At 45.3% G+C, this 17,608-nt stretch overlaps 1 protein-coding gene across 1 annotated transcript in view; it reads right to left on the bottom strand.

Annotated features, from left to right (window-relative positions):
* Positions 1-17,608, bottom strand: part of DHX35 (DEAH-box helicase 35) — a 76,792-nt gene that overhangs the window by 20,544 nt on the left and 38,640 nt on the right. Inside the window, exons 9-14 of the mRNA XM_061437570.1 lie at positions 14,503-14,615; positions 13,485-13,581; positions 12,192-12,350; positions 9,964-10,174; positions 5,092-5,216; positions 1,374-1,428 (exon numbers count right to left, since the gene is read on the bottom strand). Of these exons, the coding sequence (XP_061293554.1) occupies positions 1,374-1,428; positions 5,092-5,216; positions 9,964-10,174; positions 12,192-12,350; positions 13,485-13,581; positions 14,503-14,615 (760 nt within the window). The remainder of the gene's footprint in view (positions 1-1,373; positions 1,429-5,091; positions 5,217-9,963; positions 10,175-12,191; positions 12,351-13,484; positions 13,582-14,502; positions 14,616-17,608) is intronic.

Raw genomic sequence — 17,608 nt, 5'->3', positions numbered from 1 at the left:
GTATTAAAAACTAGACATCACTTTGACGACAAAGTCTGTATAGTCAAGGCTGTGGTTTTTCCAGTAGTCCTGTATGGATGTGAGAGTTGGACCATAAAGAAGGCTGAGCGCCGAAGAATTGATGCTTTCAAACTGTGGTGCTGGTAAAGACTCTTGAGAGTCCCTTGGATAGTAAGGAGATCAAACCAGTCAATCCTAAAGGAAATCAAACCTGAATATTCATCAGAAGGACTGATGCTGAAACTGAAGCTCCAAAATTTTGACCACCTGATGTGAAAAGTCAACTCTTGGGAAAGACCCTGATGCTGGGAAAGATTGAGGGCAGGAACAGAAGGGGCTGACAAAGGATAAGATGGTTAGATAGCATCACTGACTCAATGGACATGAATCTGAGCAAACTCCAGGAGACAGGGAAGGACAGAGGAGTTTGGTGTGCCATAGTCCATAGCCGCAAAGAGTCTGACCTGACTTAAGTGACTGAACAGCAACAACATTTGGGGCTAACTTGAACTGCACATTTTAAATGGGTGAATTACACGGTGTATGAATTATACCTCAATAAAGATCTTAGGAACTAAAAAAAAATCTTAAAGAACAAAACCGCCACTGAAATTTAATACCAAACTGGATATTATCTTCATTGGAGGCAACCTTCACAGAAAAGACACTTCCAAAAGAGGTGAATTTAGGCCACAATTTTCTCTATTTTAAGATAAACACCACATTTTCAAACAAGAGAATAAGAGTTCCTCCATAACATGGTGTCTCCTTGTCCCAACAATATCATAGGCCGGTATTCTACCCAATCCTCCACTGGAACTCCAGGAGTGGAAGGAAGGGGGTTTAGGGAGAGAACACTGAGCCAGTTTCAGAACGGTGTCAGGGACAGAGAATAAGGCCCAGCTGGGTGACAGCTGAAATACTGGTAAAAGAATCTTCCAGGTGTCTCTTAGGAAGTATAGCTATAGCGATGGTTATTAAAAGCTTTTGATGTATTGACATGCTTCATAAATTTATTGTCCCGATTGGATTTCATGATCCAATCATAAAGTGAAAGTAAAGTGTTAGCTGCTCAGTTGTGTCTGACTCTTTGCAACCCCATGGACTGTAGCCTGCCAGCCTCCTCTGTCCATGGGATTCTCCAGGCAAGAGTACTGGAGCGAGTTGCCATGCCCTCCTCCAGGGGATCTTCCCAACCCAGGGATCAATCATGGTCCCACCTTATTTCGATAAGCTTACATGTCACTGAGAGGATCATATATATGGGAAGAACCAAGTCCATCCTTGAAGATACCAAGAGCCCTAGAGTGAATACAACCTAATATCACATACTAATAAATACGTAAGAAACACAGAGTAAGAGACAGACGTACCTCCCAGAGCATAGAGTAACTCCAGTGCTTGAACCATCGACTGCGCTGGAGGTGGCTGGAAGAAGCATAAATCCCCCAAGTTAATTTCATCAGGCACCAGCCATAACAAGGCGACTGTTTCCTGCTCAAACCCACTCTTTGCTTTAACACGCCCCAGACTTCCCAACCTCCACTCTGGAGATGTCCTTCCTCTCCCTCTCAGCACCCTTCCTACTCCTTGGTTTTCAATCTCAGCTTGAGTAAACATTTCCTTTGAAGCTTTCCCTCAGGCTCCACTCCCATCAGAAGAGATGGGTCCTTACCGTGACCTATCTTCTTGCTTTCCCTAAACTCTCATCAAAGATTTCTACTTTTTACCTCATGTCTCGACCTTCTAAGAAGCCCCATGATACTGCAGTATTGACGGACTATTCATCTTTGTACCACCCAGAGCTCTGCCCCAGGCCCTCCCTACAGGGACCAACTGACATCAGTTGGATTTGAACTTCTGGAAATAGAGAGAATGCTAGACAATCTGAAGTTTAACAAAGCTGATACTGTGACTTCCAGTCTGAGTCTCTGGATCCTCATGTCTTCTTTCTTTCCACGAACCTTTACTGAACACCTACTACTGTATGCAAAGCATCACTACTATCTCCTAAACGATTTCATCCATAAGCCACATAATAAAATTATAGTCCTTTTGCAAACTGCATAACTTTTTTCTAAATGCGTTCACAACAAATGTATTCTAAATATATACTTTTGCAGGTGAGGAAAGTGAATAACAAAATGTAAAAGACATTTGAACAAGATCCTAGAGGCCACTGGTGGCAAAGCCAGAGACAGAACTCAGGTCTCGTTTTTTCCACTCTGCCACACCCACTTGGAAAAGGAAATGGCAACCCACTCCAGTACTCTTGCCTGGAAAATTCCATGACAGAGGAGCCTGGTAAGCTAGAGTCCACGGAATCGCAGAGAGTCACACACGACTGAGCAACTTCACCTCACACCCACTGGACTGCCAAGGAACAAAGGTGTACTTCTGGAAGCTGTGCTGACTGCAGGCACATCCTGACGAGGGCAGAAACTAGACCTGACTCACGACACACCAGGGCTTCAACAAACCGCTTCGGACTAGATCACATAACTGATTCACTAGTCCTTTCCCAGTGCCCACGACATCCTACTTTACGAAGAGGAAACATACCCACAGCACCTAAAAGGGGGCTTGACCCCTGTCTTTACGCCGAGACTACATGAGTAACAGGAATGACCGAGCGCTGAATGAGGTTCTGAATAATTACAGAACAAAACAGACAGGCCCTCTTGGACTCCTTTTAATCCTTGGCCCTGTTTGCAGTCAAATCACCAGGCCTGATGAATTCTTCTCTTGGGATTCATCATCAATCAAAAAGCCCACACCTTTACCCCCTCCTCCCCCAATCACATCCAGAAGATTTTCACCTCAACACACACTTACTAGTATTTCTCTATGGCCTCATCTGATTGGAGATCACATAAAAACAGTTTTAATGCAGCTCAAAGGACTGTGTGTGCGTACAGTTTTAGTCTGCTTTTCTCACTGCCTGGTGTTCTGCTCCCACTGTTTCTTATACTCATGGCCGCTTCACCACCGCTTGACCCTGGGACAGCTGCATGCTATCCAACAAGGTCATACACTATGAAATAAGCACCTTTCTTGCTACTGGGCAACTGAGTGGTTTTCAGTTCTTTGCTATTGTAATTATCACTGCTAAATATATAAAATTATATGCATCCTGTGATTTCAACTGTTTAAAAAAAAAAACCCACAATTTCAGGGGAAAATAACCAGAAGGGAATATATGAAGATGTATTTATATGTATTCTCTTCGTTTCTCAGCTATCCAAAAGTTTATGATTTTCATTATTATATTTTTAATTTAATATAAAATGACACTATAATCATTATCCTACATATAAGTTATTTGTTTCTTTTGAATTATTTTCAGGAGAAAATTTCCCAAGAAGAAATACCAGGCATTGCTACAACTCATAATGTCAGAAAGTCCTCCATGAGGACTGAAACAGAATACAAAACCACTTCCCCCAAGTTGTGTCAGCTGGACTTTATCATTTTTCTTTATGTTTGATCATTCAATTAATGTAGAGTGGAACCACTATTTCAATTTGCATTTCTTTCTCCTAGAGAAGTCAAACATATTCCAATGTTGGTTACTATCTGCGCTGTTCAGGCAACATCAGGGACTTTATCATCCAGGAATCTGGCCTAGTTACACACATCAACCAGGTCGGGACAGAATAGAGAGTCAAAAAACACAAGTTTTCAAGTCATAAAAATTCAAGAAGAAAACATGAGTGAGCATTTATTAACTGACTGAGATACGGGGAAGTGCTTCACAAGCACAAGAAAAGAAAATCACAGAGCAAAGGTGGAAAGACCTTGCTGTGGAAACGTTTACAGTGGCTGCACGTAACGAAACAATAACATACAAACAACTAGAAGAACTGTTCACAAGAAAGACTACAGACAGAGGTGAGCAGCTTTAACTAGTTAAGGCTTTAATAGTTAAAGGACTCTTAAAAATCACTAATAAACCTAAAATAGTTTAATTCAGAAGAAATTAAAGTGGCTGATAATGTTCCAGTGGTCATGTATGGATGTGAGAGTTGGACTGTGAGGAAAGCTGAGTGCTGAAGAATTGATGCTTTTCAACTGTGGTGTTGGAGAAGACTCTTGGGAGTCCCTTGGACTGCAAGGAGATCCAACCAGTCCATCCTAAAGGAGATCAGTCCTGGGTGTTCACTGGAAGGACTGATGCTGAAGCTGAAACTCCAATACTTTGGCCACCTGATGCGAAGAGCTGACTCATTGGAAAAGCCCCTGATGCTGGGAAAGATTGAGGGCAGGAGGAGAAGGGCATGACAGAGGATGAGATGGCTGGATGGAATCACCGACTCAATGGACATGAGTTTGGGTGGACTCCAGGAGTTGGTGATAGACAGGGAAGCCTGGCGTGCTGTGGTTCATGGAGTCACAGAGTCGGACATGACTGAGCGACTGAACTGAACTGATAATTTTTTTAACCTTATGAGCAATCAAAAAAGATAAGAGATAATATTTTTCCTTCTTCCTCCCACCAACCAAATTAGAAAAACTCTAAAAGAAGATAACACAGCAGGATGGGTGGCCAGTGAGTCAGGCATGCATGCACTACGCAAGCTTATACCTGTAAAGGAATTCGGCCATGTATCGAGGACCTACGAAATGATTATGGCCTTTGACCCAATAAACCCACTCCTGGAAATAAGCAGAAATGCAATCCGCTGTAGGGACTTTCCCTGTAGCTCCACCATAGACCTCCTGGCTTCCCCAGTCGGGATACTTCTTTATCATGCCGACACACTCCTGGATCACTCCACCCCTCCTGACTCGCTAAAATCCCACTTGGGTTTCAGGTCTCGCCTCAGACATGACTTAACTGGGCTGCGGGCCTTTCCTGTGTCTCTCAGAGCACAGGACACAGACCCTGTCATTACTCCACTTACTCTCTCTCCCCCAACAGACAAGAACAGAAGTTGTCACCCTTGTCTGGCTGTTCTCTCCTAGGCCCTGCACATGATACCCGCGGCTAAGTGAAAAACACCAGAAAGGTAGCATGCTCTGTACCGATGTCAGCACCCCCCTGGGAGCATTCCAGTGTCCCGACAGCTGCAGATGGAAGGCAGGACTTACCGACATGAAGTGGAACCTGAGGACATTGTCGATCCCCAGCGCCTTCAGCTGCAGGATGACGGGGGCCAGGTTGCTCCGCTGCATCTCAGGGACGGTGGACTGAGGCAGCTGGTCAAAGGCTTCCTCTGGGGATAGGAAATCAGAACTGTTTGGGATAAAATGTCACAATCAAATGTGACCATTCTGCCAAAGAAACGTTGTCCTTCTCTCACTTTAATGAGGGGCTCTAGGAGTCTAGGCTCAGACTCATATGATACTGTGATAGAACGTTGCTTCCTATTTAGGAAAGACCTTTTTCTTTTTTTTAAACTTTAGATAAATATATTTTAACAATTTCGACTTTAGATAAATGTATTTTAACAATTTCAACTTTAGATAAATGTATTTTAACAATATGTCTTTATAAAAGTATGTCCTTTCACTTTAGAATGCTTTTTACAATGTGATTCTTGTTAGCAAAACATCAAAACAAAGCAACAAGTGTTACTGGGGGTGCCCTGTTTCCGTTCCCTCTGCTAGGGACAGAGCCAAGGAGCCAAGGCCTATATATAAAAGCAAAGAACAATTTCAGGATAAATTACCAAATAAAACCAAATAACCAAAATATCTTTAAAATATTAAAAAAATGACCAAATCTCATAAAGACCAAAAATTGTCCAACTTTTTAAATCAAGCCAGGCACATACGTCACTCCCAGAATCCAATGCTGCCTCGAACGGATTAACGAATGCTTACACACACCATCAGGAACAAAAGGTGACCTCGAACAGGAAAAGGCACCACAGAGTTCAGGAGGCCAAGATGGGAGGGGCAGGAGCGGGGGGGTGGGGGGGGGGGGGGGGGGGGGACAGAGACTCTGGGAAGCCTTTATAAAGAAGCTAGATAAAAAGGGTCAGGGAAAAAAACAGGGAGGAAGAGATTAAACCCTTTTCGTGTATATTCAGAAAGTCTATGGATCATTTAGAGAAGGATTATAGACAAAATCCTCCCACATCAGTCAACATTTTACCTGTGCACACCCTCCTTCACACAAAGGTGGCCTAGCTTCCAACAGAAATCTTTAATTAACCAGAGAAAAGTCAGAGCAGAACAAAAGGTGTCATGAAGAAACAGCACTATCACTGAAGGACTTAAAAAAAAAAAACTTTAGTTTGACAAAAGAGACAATAAATATTCTGTAAGCTGACTGATACAAATCGTCAAATGCATGAGCCCACCTGGAAGGTTCCGGGTAACAGGCAATGGCTGCTGCTGCTAAGTCGCTTCAGTCCTGTCCGACTCTGTGCAACCCCAGAGACAGCCCACCAGGCTCCCCAGTCCCCGGGATCCTCCAGGCAAGAACACTGGAGTGCGTTGCCATTTCCTTCTCCAAACAGGCAATGGCAGGAAGTTCCAAATGGGATATTCCCTTCAAGTTTCAAGAGCGTTTGGGGGGTAGCCTTTTGGTAGCATAACCACATTTTCCAAGCACACTGCGATCAGGTAAGAGGACGATCCTGATGAAGATGCTCACAGGAAGCAGGTGCTTCTTAAGAGTTCAAGGACACTTCGGTTAAGTTCAAGGACACTTGAGTCTACTGAGGACCAAGTACACAGGGCACTGGGCCCAGGGCTGCAGGAGCTGTGGGCCAACAGCTTTTGAGACATTTCCGTGATTCAGAGGGTCTGGGACCGAGATGAGGATCAGGCTAGGTCCCAGTGGAGGGTCCTCCTGAGGAGAAATGGAGGCTGAAGGGTGGACAGAAGACGGCTGAGGGGAGAAGGGATTTAGGGCACTGACACCCGGGAGCGGAAGCCAGGGACGAGGCGGACCCGCTGGGCAGAGGAAACAGCCCAGGGAAAGGGACCAACGGTGTGAGAAGCGGGTGCGGGAAGACAGAAGGGAGATTCAAAACAGAGAGTAGCGCAGCAGGGGTGCAGTGCAGGGTCAGTGCTGCTGGACAGCAGGAGGAGACAAGCCAGAAAGTCCCGGAAGGATATGGGAAACTGTTAAGGGTCAGAGGAGGTGGCGCCCTGCTCAGAGCTGTGATCTCTAGAAGCATTGGTGGAGGAAACCTAGAGGCTGGATCTGCTGTACCCCATTACTGTCAGCTGGTCTCCCCGCAACCTCACCTCCACTAAAGTTGCCCACACCCTTTACCCAAGTCCACTTGCCTATCTTTAGTCTACAGCCTGCTGTTTGATTTCACTGGGGCATGAGATGATGCTGGCCGTTTCCTCCTTAGAAGTAACTTTAGTTCCTAAGGTTAAATAAAGAATTACCATGTGACCCTGCAATTCTACTCCAAGCTGTACATCCAAAGGAATTAAAAACACAGACTAAGGCACACACACGTACATGCTTGTTCATAGCAGCGCTATTCACAACAGCCGAAAGGCAGAAACAACCGTCAACTGATAAACAAATTGTGGTACCTTCATACGATGGAATATTATTCAGCCATAAAAAGGAATAAAGTACTGATACACTTAAATGAACCTGGAAAACATTATGTTGAATGAAAGAAACCAGACACAAAATGTCACATTGTGTGAATTAATTTGTGAAATATCCAAAACAAATACACTCACCCCTTGGTACCCACAGGAGAATGATTCCAGGACACCCCTCTCCCCCACTGCAGACACCATAATCCGAGGATGCTCAAGTCCCTCACAGAAAATGGTACAGTATTTGCATATAACCTACACACATCCTCTGAATACTTTAAATCATCTCTATACTTACAGTTGGAGAAGGAAATGGCAACCCACTCCAGTATTCTTGCCTGGAGAATCCCAGGGACGACGGAGCCTGGTGGGCTGCCGTCTCTGGGGTCGCACAGAGTCGGACACGACTGAAGCGACTCAGCATAGTATAGCACAGCATAGCATACTGACAGTACTTAATAGAACGTAAACACTATATGAACTGTTGCTAGTGTGTAAGCAACTTCAAGTGTTGCTTTCTGAAACTTTCAGGAATTTTTTTTCCAAATGTTTTCAATCTGCAGTTGGTTGAATCTATGGATACAGAGGGCCACCTGACCATTCAAAATGACAACAAAGATTGCTGGTTGTCACAGGCTGGCAGCAGGGAGAAAAGAAGAAAGAAATACTGCTTAACAGGTAAGGACTTTTACTTTAGAGTGATAAAGATGTTTCCTAACTAGATAAAGGTGGTGGCTGCACACTGTGAAGATAATAAATGCCTGAACTGTTCAAGTTAAAAGGGTTAATTTCATGTTATGTAAATTTCACCTCAATAAAAAAAAAATTTAAGTTTCCTGAAACTTCCTCTTCCCCATATTTCAGTTCGCCTTTGAAACTGGCTTTCCTCTTTCTATTTCCGTTATTCCCTCTTAATACCTTCAGTGGAAGAACCTTACCTCTCTGACTTCAGGTTCTGTATTCTCCCTCCCTTCCACGAATCCTTCTTACCCTGTTCCTCCCCTCCAAGTACTAGTACATTCCACTTCCTCTGCTTGCTGTGATGAAATCTAACCCCCGCTGCTATCCCCTCACCTGGATTAACTACTGAGTTGCCGGTAAGATCAGGCTCAATTATGGACTGTGAAGCCCTCCCCAGTAGGAATAACTCCCTGCTGTCTGCTTCCAAGGCTCATTCAGTTATGGCAACTATCACACCATAACATGCTAATCTGTTCATAAGCCTGCCTCCACCACCAGGCTGTCAGCAATGTGGCCTCAGACCGTATCTCAACTGGCTTTAGATTTCCATGCCTGGCACAGAGCAAGTGCTCTGTAAACATCTGTGAAAAAGAATAAATGATGTCAAGGACTGAACAAGGATGATGGTAATCTGAAAGGAAAGGAGAGATAAAAGGTAAAACCCCCGGATCTGGTTAAGTGACTGCAGAGGGATACTGGACAGAGGAGGGAATTAAAAATGATTTGAAAATTAAGTCTAGATAATTAAGAGAAACCTTGACACCGTCATCCACAGAAGAGAGGTACAATGAAGTAAAGAGCAGCTCTGGAGACCTCACTTTCTGCAGACAAGACTGCTGTTTAGTTGGAGAGAAAACTCCTTAAGGGCTAAGACCGTCTTCATTGTAATTTCATGTTGCTCCTTCAAAGACAAGCATGGAGCAGGAGCTGACCAACTGCTATCAATGAGTCTCAGGAGAGACCCTACTGGTTCAGCTGTGCAAAGGTGCTCTGAACCAGAGGAAAGATGGAACCCACTGTGGGGCCCCACAGGATTCAAGGATCCCAGAATAAAAAAAAAAAATGCCACAGGATGCTAAGAGAATGTTAAGAAAGACAGAACAAGGGTCCAAGCTACATGTCACATGGCTGCTGGCAGGCCAAGGCCCAGACTAGGTCAGAAAAGGGGTGGCAAATAATCGGTAATTCATGGGACTTCAATGGTGGTCCAGTGGAGTTAAGACTCCAGAGAAAACTCCTTAAGGGCTGGAGTTAAGTCTTAACTCTTAAGAGTTAAGTTAACTTAAGGGTTAACTTAAGGGTGGTCCAGTGGAGTTAAGTGAGGATTCTTAACTCCTCACTCCCAGTGCAGGGGGCCCTGGGGTGCCATCCCTGGTCAGGGAACTAGATCCTACATGTTCCAACCAAGAGTTCCCATGCTGCAACTAAAGATCCTGCATGCCACAACTGAGACTCCGTGCTGCCAAATAAATAAATATAGATTTTTTTAACTGGTCTAGCTTTGGCCAGTGAGGAACAGTAGCAAAGAAGGGCCATGTCTGGAGTGAGGAAGGTGGCGGGGGTCAGATTACAGAAGGCCTTGTGAGGAAGATCTGGGTCTTAAGTTCTGCTTAATAGGGGTAGATACCTGTAATATTCTCTGATGCCCAGGCTGACTAGGAGAAAGGCAAAACCCCTAAAAGAGAAAAGAGCCACATTTACCTGTATAAAGGCGGTAACATTTCCCTGAGCGGCTGCGGCCACCGCGTCCTGCTCGCTGGTTGGCTGATGCCTGGGACACTGGGACCACCACCAAGCACTCGATAGCTGTCCTGGGGTTGTAGGCCCGGAGCTTCACGAAGCCACAGTCAATCACGTACACAATCCCGCTGATTGTGATGGAGGTTTCTGCTACATTGGTGGCCACGATCACCTAGGTTACCCCACAGGAAGGAGAGTCAGGATAAAAGTGTTTTGGTTGTCTTCACTCTGAATAAACTAGTCAAAGTCCTAAAAGATGTCAAGATACCTTCAATAGTGTAGAACCTGTGAGAGGCAGTTAGGTATCCTGGATGGACTAGGATGAATTTCATGCTCAGGGTGCCTTGGGTTTCAATTCTCCATAAGCTTGGGACCTTGGACAAGTTCCTTAACCTCCTGAGCATGTTTGTTTGTTTCCATAATAAAATTTACCCTCTCCCAGGGTTCTTCAGCGGATTAAATGTGAAACACACATGAAATGATTATTAGAGCCTAGTACTTGGCTCAGAGCAAATATTCAACAAACATTAGTTTTTACCTTTTGTACAACTCAAGTGATGCACATCGCCACCTGTACCTGCCCTTTATTCGTGTTCTAACTGCTTTCTGAGGGTCTGCACTTTGCCAGGCACACTTTAAGGTGCTAGGAATGGACAATGGACGAGAGTCCACATTCCAGTGTGAATGTCTGGGTGGAGAAATAATGAACATAAGACAGCGACGAACACCTGGACGAAAACGCAATAGGGTAATACTCTAGTATTACGTAGTGTTCAATATATACATCATGTTATAATATGTTAATAATGGAGCATGCTTACTTCAGGTTAGATGGCCAGGGAAAGTCTCTGTAAAAGATGATTTTAGGCTGAAACCTGAATAAAAAGCAGCAACCAGCCCTACAGAGATCCAGGCAGAGGAAGGAGAAACAGCCGATGCAGCCACAGGCCAGGATAATTAAATAAAAGATGAGGTTAGGAGGGATGCAGGGACCCGATCATGCACGGTCTCTGGGCCACAGGAGGGGTTTGCATTTTATTCCAAGGGCGCTGAGTGCTGCCCCCTGGAGGGTGTGAAGCAGCAGGAGACATATAAATGGCACTTGGAACTTTGGTTGGGCACTTTTACTTAGATCATTTTACAAAATCTCCCTACTATTTTTATGTAGCAGAGTCACGATTTTATGCTATAAAACCATCTATCTAAAAGTTACTATTATTCATGTTTTACAGCTGAGAAAACCAGACCTCGGGGTTGAGTAACTCATCCCAGTGCACAGGGTAACCCAGGTCTCCTGACTGGATGGCTACAGTTCACGTTTGACTGGACAGACTTGAGCAAGCTCCATCCCAATGGCCAGAATGCCCTCTTAAAAGTGACCTGAAGTTGGGAGTGGAGCCTCAGACCAGCCGTCCCTCACCTACTGCGTTCCCTGCTACCTGCTGATAAATAGCTGCTGTAAGGCAACTCTGGGCCAGTGCTGTACCTTCCTCACCGGATGAAGGGTAAACAGCAGGACCCAGGCAGGGGACAGAGAGGAAACAGACTGGTTGCCTACTGGCTCCTTTAAACCAGTGCTTCTCACCACGCCCTTCCCCACCCCAATTTCAAGGCTAGGTATTTTTAAGCCACACCTTAAATTAACTGACTTAAATTTGGCTCTATAGGCAAACTGATTTTTCAAACAGATGGCTGAGAAACCATTTTACAGTAGCTAATCTACTGTTTCTGACTGATCACAATTCACCAAGACAATCCTTTACACCAAGATACTGTTGTGTGATAGGGAAAGTCACCTACTCTGATAATTACTAAACTTTCTGTGAGGCAGGCTGAGAAATCTTTGCAACTCATTATTTATTGTGTGCTTTTATCCTTGTTTATGTTTTTGGCGGTGGGGCCAGGGGGGAGGTTGGCTATGAAACTTGAGGGAAATTAGTTTCCCAACCAGGGATTGAACCCAGGCCCTCAGCAGTGGAAGAGTAGAGTACTAACCACTGGACTATCTAGGAATTTCTTTCTGTATGCTTTTAGCTCTGCTGCACAGAAATACAGACCTTAAGTTCTTTAAAATACCTATTTAGCAGGTTCTACTTCAATGTAAAATAAACCTTTCCAGTAGAGGGCAAGGGGGCACCAACATGATTACAGATGGCTGCAAACGCCCTTGGTCCCTGGGTTAGTCTCACCTTTCTGACACTGCGTGACACCCTTTCAAACACTTTCATTTGCTCAAAGGAGGGCAGTCCTGCATACATGGGGAGAATCCGGAGGTGTCTCTTCATCCCAGTCTGACCCAGTGCTCGAGCCTGCTCGATCAGCATTGACACAACAGTTTCCACCTCTTCCTAAAATCATCAAGATGGGGACCAAAGAAACCGAGGTCAGACCGAAGCATGTCATTTTATCCGACTGCAAGAAAATGTAGGATGGGATCAGGACTATAAATCCAGTTAGATTTGTGAATGTCAAGAGTCCTCACACTCCACAGTGGGGTGGTATTTGATCAAATGCAACCGAACAATGGGGCCAAGGGGTGAAAAGTTGTGCCTGTCCGATTAATTACTCAAGTCCACACTACCTGCAGTCAACAGAAGAATTTCTGATGCACCAAAACGACTATTTTACTGAGTTTTTTTTTTTTTTTAATACACTGCAGCAAACAGTGTGGCATACACATGGACAAGCTGTGGCACACAGAATCGCTGTAAGTCCTAGAAAAGATTCCTGAACAATGGAAAATGCTTGCCAGTGGAAATGATTACAACTAAAGGGTAGTTCTGAACAGAGCTACAACCTTGAGTGAGCCTTTAGGCCTGTCTGGTTGTTTTTCCAGTGGCGTGCCAACCTGTTCCCTCCAGGGTGAGCTGCAAAGGTCACTGGGAAAAAGGTGCAGCAGTGACACAGAGGCGCACCCTCGTGCAGGATTCAATCCTGGCATCAAAACGGCCCACTGGCTTAGCTCTCGGATTTACTCTGGAATCAGCTGATAAATTTAAAACATCTGGCAGACAGAACAGGCAGGAGCTAATGATTCTCTGGCAACTGAGTCAACAGATGAATGACATCAAACTGAACAATTTTTTAATGCAATCAAGTAACCACGAAGACAATAAAACATGAGACCGACGGCTAAGTAAAGTAATAGGCCTCTGTATATATTTTGGTGCTGCTTTTTTTAAAGATTTTTTCATGGACGGAGGAGACTGGTGGGCTGCAGTCTATGGGGTCGCTAGGGGTCGGACACGACTGAGCGACTTCACTTTCACTTTTCACTTTCATGCATTGGAGAAGGAAATGGCAACCCACTCCAGTGTTCTTGCCTGGAGAATCCCAGGGACGGGGAGCCTGGTAGGCTGCCGTCTATGGGGTCGCACAGAGTCGGACACGAGTGAAGTGACTTAGCATAGCATAGTGTAGTTGTATTTGGTACTGCCTTAACGTGTCTGTTCGCCAGAGGAAAAAAGGTTCAATGGAATTACCTGACCAGTGAGAAATGCTAATATGTCTCCATCTCCCTCAGTCTGGTGAATTTTCATCACAGTTTCTACGGTTGATTTGATGTAATCTGGAACAGGACTGAAAAGATGTATGAGATAAATTCATTACCAGAATATGTTCATTAATTACAGATCAATTACCTTAGTAATCTGCCAGCAAAGCCTTGTGAAAGTTCGTTTGCGCCTGCCCAGCAGATAATCGGCATATGAATAATTAAAATAAACATTCTTTTTTTAATGCAGAATTCAAATACAATCCATAATTACATGTAAACTACTATTTTTGGCTTTATTTGCAGAGACAGAAAAGCAATAAAGCCCGTGCAAACCAACGTCCTATCTTTAGCATGCAAAGATTCCCTGGCCAGGAAACGTGGGTCTCTTGTCCCAATGCTGAATTCCACATTCTTTCCATTTCCCCTCCTGACCACCAGCAGCATGTCTGAGGGGAGTGGATAGAGCGCAAGGGTGCCTGCCCCTCTAAAATGACTCAGAAGTCAGGCCCGTAACTCTGGATTTATCTGCCTCTGATTCAGGCTCCCAGTCTTCCTCTGTACAGTGAAAAGGAGTAGGAATTAGGATGACCCTTTCCTGTTCAAAGAGGCTCCTCCTGAAAATGTCAGCGAAGGCCTTCCTGCTAAGATGTAGAGGGCTGAGAACCAATTGATTCAAATCACCAATACCACCCGAGTTGACAGTCTTGTAAAGCCCAGTTTGGACCGTTCTAGAGCCCTCCTCCCTGCAACCTTGTTCCCATTTTGCTCTTTGCTGCTGAGCCAGGGACCACAGAGTCATAGACCTGCACATCTGGAGGGAGACTTGAAATCCTGCAGCAATACTGAGGGAGGGTTCCAGAACATCCCATCAGTGACAAACATGCCCTTCCTCAGCAGCCTGGCGCACTGCCCTAGAAGCCGAAAGCAGACACACCTGCTTCTCAGCCCACCGAACAGACCTGGTTTTCCAATCGCCCTGACTGAAAATGCAAGGACTGTCAAACCTCTGTAGATAAAAGATGTCCACTGGAAATGTCCGCCCTTCCACAGTAAGGATCACGCACGTATCCCTGGTTGGGTCACTGGTGTCATTGTGATTAAAGAAATCCCGAAATTTCTAAAAGAAATTAAAAAAAATTCTTCATTGCTCAAATTAAAAAAAAAAAAAAGGTTCATAGTAACTCACGGAAAGAATGAAAATAATATAAAACTGGCAGAGCAGGGGGTGGGGGGATAGGGATTGGCTATACGTAATACAGACTAAGGATAACAAAATAATTATTCAAAAAATCATATTTTTATTCTTATAATTTTGGGGAGTCACATTTCACTGGCAGACTCTATTGAAGATTTGACAGAAATGATCAAGGTTAGATTTCCAAAGTGCATTCAGCTGTGAACCTAAGTCAACATGCAGCAGAGGGATTACTGATCTTACCCCACCCGCCCCCCGTCCCCCATACTGCATTTAACCACAGACTAGGTCAGAAGGTGTAACTCAAGTCAAAGGTGGATTACATCAGGCTGATGTGTATTTCTGTCTGGAAAGCACAGCTCTGACCACACACGTGATCACTGTATAAAGGAAACCTGTACGTCTGTGAATGGCAGGGATGTTCCTGGAAGTGCAATCTACAGGTCCTGTGTTTGCAGGACAGAGTCCTCTCCCTCTTCATATGCCCCTCAGGAAGCAGCACTACACTCTGTATGGGCAGGTCAGCAATTCCCCACTTCTCCCACGCTCCCACAGGACCTCGCTGAGAGAAGTGGCTCTTGGCAATTCCACCCAAAGAGGTGGCCACATTTCTTCAATGGTACTTGATCCCCAGGCCTGCGGTCTCTACGGAGGCCTGGTGGGAGAGCTCTTGACCTTCCTGGTCCCCTGAGGCCTGGCACGCGCTGCATTCTCCTCTCCTAGGAGGCCCACCCATGGGATCACCAGGCCTGTCTTCTTTCCTTCCCAGGTATCTCCCCTAAACACGTCCACGTCTGCTCCTGGAAACCAGGATCCAGGGGTGCCCTGAGAACCTGAATCGAGTACAACGTGAAAAGGCTTGGAGGAGCACTTCTAGAAGAGTCGACTAGAGTGACTCCAAAATACCTGCATGCTACATGTCAACCTCCAAGTCACGTCTGAGAAGAGTAAACACAGACATAAAAGAACAAGCCTCAGGCCAAGAGAAGTACTGTGCTGCGCCATGAAGACCCATGCAGCTCCACCCTTCTTTCAGGTAAATTCCCTGCAGGTGACTTCAGCCTTCCTGTGTCCTATGGCATGCAAAGCATGGGCATGCTACAAGTGATGCACAAACAAGGGAGAAGGCACTGCTCCCCTCTCCCCCAAACAGTGAATAAGCCAAGGAGGAAGGTGTGCAAAAAACCAATCATAACATAAACCGAGCCTCAAGGACCGGATGACCAGAGAAGAGCTGCGAGTTACAGTCAGGGGAGGAGGAAAGGGCCCACAATGATGTGGTATAGGGACGGGGTCCTGGAGGTGGCCGGATCTCCTGGCTAAGCCTGAAAGGATGAGGAGGGCTATTACTGGTTGGGAAGGAGAAGAGGCGCACCCCTTCCAAGAATGACAGCAGAGATGTAAAGACAGAGAGTTACTCTTTTAAGAAATAAAACTCAGCATTAACTGAGGAGGCACAAGACTTTTGTCCTTAAGATCTTTATCTTTTATCTGTATTCGGAAGTATTAAACATATATACACAAAAAATTAAAGGCTAGAAAGCAAATAAACATAGTGTCAACAGCGTCTGCATCTTGAGGCAGAATGAAGGACCAGCAGGAGTGAAATGAGTTCAGCCCACCAGGAAAAGAAGAGCTGAGAGCCAACTCTGAAAGCCAGGGATCATGCTGACACAGACACACACAAAGTGACTACGAGCAAGAGGCTCATCTGTGACATGGAACACAAATGGGGTGCATGTCTGCGGGATCGCTCCCCTGCTCACCCGTTTCCTTCTCTGCTAGTGGCTCTGATCTGGCCCACAGGAGTGGACCCCTAGCAGCCTCGCCAACACGGCCTGCCCAGCTTCGGCCCATACAAGTGGGTACCTGACTACAATGGACCCCAAATTCCTTCTCTAAGAATCTGGAAAGGTAAAAATTATTCTCTCTTCAAGCATCTGGACTGTGACCAAAAAACCATGGATGAGTCAGTGATCATGTTTTCTGCCAGGTAAATGGAAGCCAATAAAAGAAAAAAAAAAAAAAATACCATGTCATACAATGGTCAATAAATACTTCATAATTATACTCAGTCACATTCTAATTAAGTGCTGACTTAATTAGGCTGATATTAAGAAACACCTAAACCAATGAAGGCGACTATTTGATCAGCCCCATCCAACTCCACTGGCCTCTGCCTCCCAGTCGCAGTCACTGGGTGTCTTGGACTGCAGCTTGGGCCACCCCAGGCCCTGAGCGAAACCAGAGCAGGTGGCATCGATTCCTCCAGGCACTGGAGTTAGGAATGAGTCTGCTGCCCACAGACTCAACAGCCGGGAGACAAGGGAGGCGTTCCAGCATCCCTGGGCCTCCAAGTGAAAATACTACCTGAGCCACGCCCCCCCATTCACCACTCTCACACACTCCTCCTCTCTTGTCCACTTCAGCCCATTCCCTCCTCTTCTTCGCCCTCTTACTCTCACCTGGGAACTCACATTCCATACCCCACATGCATCCACACCCACCCACGTCTCCCCTCATGCACACACAAACACCCCTCACTCCTCCTCACTCGCCAGGCCAGAAAGGGATGAAGAAATCAATGACCCGGGTCCACTCAAGACTCTGCTGAAAGCTGCTGACATCTGGCAACCCTTGCATCCTAGCACACCCAAGGCTGACACAACTCCTACACTCCACCCTCCCACCTAAAAATATCACTCCCAGGAAGTGCATCACTATGGACTATGGCAGGCAGAATGGAAAGAAGCTATGTTTTTCCATCTCCGTGCCACACTGAAGACAATGAAAAGCAACTGTAAGCAATAAATATTACTGATGATTCAAAGACTTGGACATTAAAGATTTTACCCACAATAAAAACTATTGGAAACAATTTCAAAAAGGGGGTCGTGGTAAAGATAAGAGGTAAA

Source organism: Bos javanicus, chromosome 13 (genome assembly GCF_032452875.1).
Source record: "Bos javanicus breed banteng chromosome 13, ARS-OSU_banteng_1.0, whole genome shotgun sequence".
NCBI classification, from domain to species: domain Eukaryota; kingdom Metazoa; phylum Chordata; class Mammalia; order Artiodactyla; family Bovidae; genus Bos; species Bos javanicus.
The sequence above is the reverse complement of the archived record's forward strand: the minus strand, read 5'-3'. Positions and strand labels throughout refer to the sequence as shown.